Source organism: Hippocampus comes, unplaced genomic scaffold (genome assembly GCF_001891065.2).
Source record: "Hippocampus comes isolate QL1 unplaced genomic scaffold, H_comes_QL1_v1.1 scaffold463, whole genome shotgun sequence".
Classification (NCBI taxonomy): Eukaryota; Metazoa; Chordata; class Actinopteri; order Syngnathiformes; family Syngnathidae; genus Hippocampus; species Hippocampus comes.
In genome coordinates this window covers 72,055-79,050 of record NW_017806181.1, presented here as the reverse complement: position 1 = coordinate 79,050, position 6,996 = coordinate 72,055, and the positions used below count along the sequence as shown (strand labels likewise).

The 6,996-nt window shown below is 55.7% G+C and overlaps 1 protein-coding gene across 1 annotated transcript; it reads right to left on the bottom strand.

The window, feature by feature from the left end:
* Nucleotides 1–126: 126 nt before the first annotated feature.
* LOC109506796 (sodium/glucose cotransporter 4-like) lies at nucleotides 127–6,250 on the bottom strand. Its single transcript, XM_019855766.1, has 12 exons — nucleotides 6,126–6,250; nucleotides 4,761–4,873; nucleotides 4,596–4,667; nucleotides 4,302–4,406; nucleotides 4,035–4,199; nucleotides 3,822–3,927; nucleotides 1,917–1,997; nucleotides 1,000–1,205; nucleotides 732–867; nucleotides 535–642; nucleotides 312–392; nucleotides 127–241 (listed from the first exon to the last, which is right to left on the bottom strand). Exons 1-11 carry the CDS (start codon nucleotides 6,142–6,144, stop codon nucleotides 322–324), a joined length of 1,182 nt encoding a protein of 393 aa, XP_019711325.1. The 5' UTR covers nucleotides 6,145–6,250; the 3' UTR covers nucleotides 127–241; nucleotides 312–321.
* Nucleotides 6,251–6,996: the final 746 nt, after the last annotated feature.

The window sequence follows — 6,996 nt, the reverse complement described above, 5'->3', positions numbered from 1 at the left end:
TGGCCCGCAAAAGGAGAAGGATAACACACCGGGCCGACGGCGCGCGTTGGAGGGGAAGGAGCGCCGACGGACCTGCTCGTTGGTGCGCGGCCAGAAGATGGCCAGGACGAAGACGGCGGTGATCGGCGGAACTAGAAAGCTGGCTACCGATTGGACGTAGTCAAACAGCTTGCCGCTGTTTGCCGATTGGATGATCGGGATCCACAGGATGCTGACGACCACCAGCACCAGGACGAAGACCCTGCGGGGGCGGTTTCTGCAATGAAGCGCGGGCAAAGGCAGACGCGCACGCGGGCAAAGGCGAGCGGCACCTGCCCACGATCATGAGCTCCATCTCGGAGGCGGCGGGTCGGACTCGCTGGTAAAGGTCCAACGTGAAGAGGGTGGAGCTGCTGTTGAAAATGGACGTCAGCGACGACAGCAGGCTGGCGAACATCACGGCCATCATCAGGCCACGGACGCCTACGGGCACACGCCGCGGGCATGTGGAAATGCATACGTGTGCGTGTGGAGGGGGGCGGGGCTCCTTCTCACCGACTGGCATGAGTTCCACCACCAGTTTGGGGTACGCGATGTTGGAGCAGCCCACCGCAGTTCCGCACACACGCCGACACACGGCTGGATCCACGCAACCCACCTCATCTTCACACACGCAAAGGCACAGAGTCACCACAAACGCACGCAGAAGTGCATTTGTTTGCGGGCATGTGTGTGTATGTGTCTGGTCTTACCGGGGAAGAGCGCCCTGCTGATCATGCCTGGCATGACGATGAAGAACATGGGTAATGCTTTGAGGTAACCTCCTAAGACGCTTCCTCCTTTGGCGTGACTCAGCGAACGTGCAGCCAGTGACCTCTGAACTATCACCTGCACACACGCACGGACGGGTCAGACTCGACCAGACCGGAGGACGAAAGCAAAGGAGAAATCTTGTTTGGTTTAGCTTGGGATCGTTGAGCATCAGTTCTCATCTTTCGGCACCCTGGAGCGCCTTCTGACCTGGTCGGTGCACCACACCCAGGTGGAGAGGACGGTGAGTCCAAAGACGAGCCCCGGCCAGGGCAGGTCCGAGGACGCGGGGTCTCGGAACATGTGGAAGGCGTCGGCGCGAGGGAGGTGACAGGTGGCGTTGGCCACCGTCGCCGTGGGAACGGACGACATGTAAAGCTGCGTCAGACCCTCGTACCAGCCCACCTTGGAGAACGCTGGCAAAGAGAAACACGCTTCATTTGGACAAAACATGACAAGTATATGCGCACCCCGCACAGCCCTCATCTCTTCTGCTTGTCTGCCTCCCTCCCTCCCTCCCTCTAATTGTTTGTTCATGAAGCTGACAGCCTGCGCTATGAATGAGTTTTGATATCGGTTTCATTTGCAGAGACGAGTCCGATACCTCCTTCCCATGTTTGGGAGCTCGAATCGGGAGGGTAGTACATGGGAAGGATTGCCGAAAATGTTGTTGGCCTGTTGAATAACACAGACTGGACGTATATGTCCTGGGGAGCAGGGGGTGGGGGCTGCCCGTCGACCTTCCCTTTTCCCTTCTCCGGCCACTCCGCTTTCCCCTCCCGCATTCCAAATAAAAACACTGCTCGGCAGGCTAATGGAGCCCTCGAAGGGCGCGCCCCGCCCACTGCCCCAAAACGGCTGGGGTAGCCTCCAGCGCCCGCGACGTGAAGCGGAGTAGAAAATGGATGGATGATGAATATGGATGTGCAGATCTAGCTACACACACACACACACACACACACACACACACACACACACACACAGTAGGTATGTATTTCCCTTGGTTGTTGATGTTGGTGTTGTACTGCAGACGGGTTGACTGTAAAACTGAATTGCCCTACTGGGACTAATAAAGTATTCTGAGTCAGAATTGTCTGTGTGTGCGTGTGTGTGCTTGCGCATCATACCAATAAACATGAGCGTGAGGGCTCCTCCCACCATAATGACAGTCTGGAATGCGTCAGTGTAGATGACAGCTGTCAAACCTCCTGCGTGCACACAATTAGCCCGTTAGCACATCATGTCGACATGTCGGATGGCAACCACCATTGGAGTGAGGGGAGTTGGAATTGTGAAAATGCTTGGGAAAGTTGCCTGGATGCCACTTCGAAGCCCCCTCTAACGTGGGTTCTTCTGTCCCGACCGACCTGCGGCAAAAGATGTTCCGCCTCCTCGAGTGCCTGACAGCAGCAGCAGCCCAACTTGGGAACGACCTCCAGGAGGTGTTGAGCATGCCTTCGGGCTACGAGCAGTTCCCAGCCAACAGCCGACAACCGGGTCTGCAGGTTTTCAAAGCCGCTTTGGCACCCAGTCGGAGGTCGCTCAACAGCAACAGCAGCAGCAGCGGCAGCATTTGGAGCAGCAAACAAACCGCGAAGTTTACCGAGCGCAGCCAGTCCCAAGTCGGCAACCGGTGCAAAGTGTAGGCGGGTCCCAAGCCCAGATAAATGGATTGAGAAAGGAAGGGTCGATGTCGTCAAGTTCGAACATGTCGATGATGAAACCCTTAAAGTTAGGAGGGCCCGCCGAAGGGCCCTCAAAACAAATCGCTGATACACGTCGTCAGCTGAGTACACGTGTGAACATGTTCTACATCTTTTAAAAGCGGACTTTCTGGAGATTTGAACGCTACCCTACATGTTACAATTGGCAAATTTGAACCGCAACTTGGGGAGACCTCAAGCTTTGATCCTGTCGTGTTTTCAAGTCCTAATCCACATTCGAAATCCATTTTCAAGGCAGATTTTGTGAAAAGAAATTCGACAAACATAAGATTCACCTTTTCTTTCTATTTTTGAACATCCATAGTTCAGTGACGGGAGCACTGACACAGATTCTTACTGTATGGGAGAAATATTCAGAATGATCACGTATTAAATATTTCATAAAGAGACCAAAACTGTGCTGATACTCCAAATGGTTCATGAGCAGCTCCAAATTGACTGTGGGTGCACCTTTCCAAAGGCGTTTTTGGCAAAGTTGCCCTTGTTTTAAGGGTTCCTCTGCAACTAAGCGGCGAGCCGTCGTTTACGGTGAAGATGTTGACGTTCTCTTGACGAGTCACCGGATGAGACATCAGAGGGACGGCCAAAGGGAGATGTGTAACGGAGAGGGTGGACTCGAATATCTAAAAAGATATCTTAAATGAATGCTTTGGACACGTTCCCGAGATTGCGAGTTCAGCGGCAGGAGGCGAGAGAGAGAGAGGGAGGCCAAAGACAAGGTCAGTAGGTGTCACGAGGGCGTTCGTAGAGGAGGAGGCGCGCCCAAGATCGCCGGAGATGGCAAAGGACGACGCCCACGGTGACGGCCCGTGACCAGACCAGCCCCGGAAGAAAAGAAGACGCGGGACGGGCCACTGGCGATGCCGCGCTGTGGCATGATGACGTCGGTTCGGGAAAGTCAACTGGAATTCATTGGAATTCGGTTTGTCTTTTCCCATGTTCCAAAGGACATGCCTTTTCATCTGAAAAGACGCAAAACACATTGGGGGATCTGACTTGCCAACGAGGACCCGAGACTGGTCTGTTCAGCTTCAAAATCGGTTCACGTGAGTCTGAGGGACCAATGCGGAAGAATTCACCCGGACTCGAGTCTGCACAGTTGTGGTCGGCCGCTGCGTGACTGCGTATCAGCCGGCCAAATGGTACGGATTGAACGGGAGGGGTCCCGAGATTGACCCCAGGGGAATCCCCGCGGGTCAAAGACGACATCGGAAAAACTGAGAACGTAACGCTGAAACAATTTGTGTTACGTGCGTGCGCTACGGGAATGTGTGTGAGTGCGTGGATGCGCGCGCTACACGCGTGTACCTGCCACGGTGTACAAACACGTGATCAGTAGCAGCATCGCAGTCGACATGTAGAGATTCCAGCCAAAGGAAATTTTGATGAACAAAGCTCCGGAGAACAGGTCTGCCTGTGAGTGTGACACACGATGACAGTGTGTTGATTAAAATGTGCACATGTGTGTGTATGTATGTGTGTGTGTGTGTGTGTGTGTGTATGTGTGCACGCGGGTCGTACAGATAGTTTGGTGAAGATGTAGAGGACCAGGGACAGGACGGACAGGTACACCTGGATCCTGCGTCCCCCGAAGCGCTTGGCCAGGTATTCCGGCATGGTCACCACCCCGGCCGCGACGTACACCGGGATGAAGATCCAGCCCAGAGCCACCAGGACCCACGCCGCCTATGCGCCGGGCACACATACGCACACAGGGAGGAGGAGTAAGGCCTGTTCGGAGGAGAAGATGCTCGAAGAGTCAAGATGGTGCTTTTTTTTTTCATTTACATTCAACTCGAAGCCGCTCACAGCGATGCCGCCCAAGGCTCCCGCGCCCGCCAACCCGATGAAGGACCCGCTTCCAACGTTACTGGACATCAAAGATGCTCCGATCTGAAGGATGAATGAACGACTGAACTAAGTCCCGAATTCAGGGTCGGATGGATGGCTGACAAATGAATGAATGAATGAGCGGATGAATGGGTGAATCGCCGAACTAAATGAACACATCGACGAGTGGCTGATGAGCCGGATGAGTGAAACGTGTGTCCCCGAAGGTCGTCACAAAGATGCGGGACTCACAGGCCACCAGGTCATGGATCGGCCAGCCAGGAAGTAGCCGCCCACCGTGCTGCCATTGGCCCTGACGGACGCCTGAGGACGAGACGGACGGCCACGTATGGACGCGACATTACAAGCCGATCGGGGCGGAGCGGACCGAGACTCGTCCCGGGCGCCGGCACCGACCCAGATTCCGACGGCCATCACCAGGAGCAGGTACGCCGCCATCACTGCAATGTCGGCGGTTTCCATGGCGACCGTCCCGTCGGGCGTCGCCGCGGCCGCGGCCGAGATGTTGTCTGCAATCGCCGAGGCGAAACCATCAAAGGCTCCCCGACGACCTTTCGAGCCGACTCGGTCGGCAGTCGTTGGCGCGCCGGCCGCGTCGTCGGAGCGTGACGCTCACCGACGACGGCCCCCCTGCGAATGTTCGGTCTCGGCCGTCCGCACGCGGCCGAGTGTTCCCCCAAGGAGGGCTCGCCAAGGACAGCGGCACGGGTGAATGATGATGGAAACCATTGGGCTCGAATATCGCCACAATCTGTTGAACTCTTACAGGCGAAGCGCTTCAAATGTTACCGTCGCCGATGTCGAGATCGGGACGGTTAGGATTCGGCAAACGGCACCGTGGAGAAAAGAAGGCGTGTTTCAGAGAGGGCGGCGGGGAGACGACGGCAAACGGCGCACGTCCGAGCCGATGCTTGGCGGCCAAAGAAAAGTGACATCTATCCACGCGGGTCAGGCCTCAACCAATTTGGGACCGACGCGCCGCTCGGGTTCAACTTTTGGACCCAAAGTGGGTGAGGCTCGACCCGGCTGTTTCCAGAGCGCAGACGCATGCCGTGGGAGCGTCGTGTTGACGTGATCGGCAGCTCCAGTCAAAGCGGATGATAAAGAGCCTCCGATTTGCCTGCCTCTTTGCATTCCACCGATTTCCATCCGAGCCCGATCTTCTCGGCGGTGCCTGATGAACGCCGTGGCACCCGTCACTGACAAAAGGGGCTCTGCGGTCGGCGCCGCCTCCACGACTTTCCCTCTCCATTTCTAAAGCGGGTACCGAGCGCTTTGGCGCCAGACCTACCTCGTCGCCGAACCCAACGTGTCTCTTCAGACCGGGGCACGTGCAGAGGCCCGCAACCTCTTTCAAAGAGGAGCCGTCTTGACGCCGCAGTGCTGCCTTAGCGGCCCGTGGCCAAAGCTCTCGGAAATGTGGAGGACCAGAAGTTGACTGATTGTATCTCCCGTCTTCTTGAGAGGCGCGAAATCGGAACAAAAAATCGATCGGAGAGCTCAGACCGACGCCCGCCCGCTCGCCCATGGAAAGGAACCCCTTTTGCGGAGCCTGAAAACAAAAGGCTACCCCCTCCATTGCGTTTCTCGGGACCAAATATCTGAATTGAGAACAAGTACAGGGTCATGCATCAAGTTGTGCAAATATGCCACATCAAAAAAAAAAAAAACGGAGCCGAGAACATCTGGAATTGCTCGCCTTGCGCGCTATTGGCGAAAAGGTTCCAGAGTTTTGCTGTGGGTCGGCGATTGTCCACTGACCTCGTAGGACGGCAGCCATGCTCCGGTTCTTGTTCTTCTTCTGGTTCTCGTGGCATGGAAACAAACGACTGAGTCAAGTGAGGGTTGGACCTCGCTTGCCGGGGTGACTTCGCGCTTGCCGCTGCTGCGCATGCTCGCGAATCAAAGTGGGAGTCAAACTCGTTCGGCAACAAATGTGACAAAGGTTCGCTTCACCACAGAAAACGGACCGATTTTGGCATTGTGCGCGCCTTTCTGAGCGCACCCAAATCACAAATCGTTTCTTTTTTTTTTTTTTTTACTTGACGCTGCAGGCTGCCGCACATGCGAGAACACGTCGGTCAGCAAGAACTCAGCAAACGTTCAGGGTGATGAATCCACTTGGATTGCCTCCGCCGCTCAAAGTGAAACGCGACACGTCCGGAGACGGCAGAACGTGTCCACAGAGTACACGTCGACGATGTCCACCGTCAGAACGCCGATGTCACCGCTCCTGTTGATGACATCGCCGGTCAAATCGATGATGTCATTCGGCATAGTGATGATGTCACCTGGTTCCGGTGATGATGATGACGATGCCCCTCGTCCTGTGAAAGTTGAATTGAAGGTGTCGCTCGTGTCAGCGGCCACGACGTCACTCATCATGATGTCGGAAGTCACGGTGACCACAACGGTCTTACTGATGACCGTCGCGATTCTGTTTTTGTTGACATAACTATTTGCTTTTTTTTCCTCGTGTGCTTTTGTTCCCGCCCCGCTCTCATCATCCGGGGCCCTTGTGTTCTCTACCGATGGGGTCCTCGTTTCCCGCTGAGGCCGCCATCGGTTCCGACGTCGGTAGCGCACGTCCTGCGGTCGCCGCCCGTCCCGATTCCGGCACTGCACGCTCTTA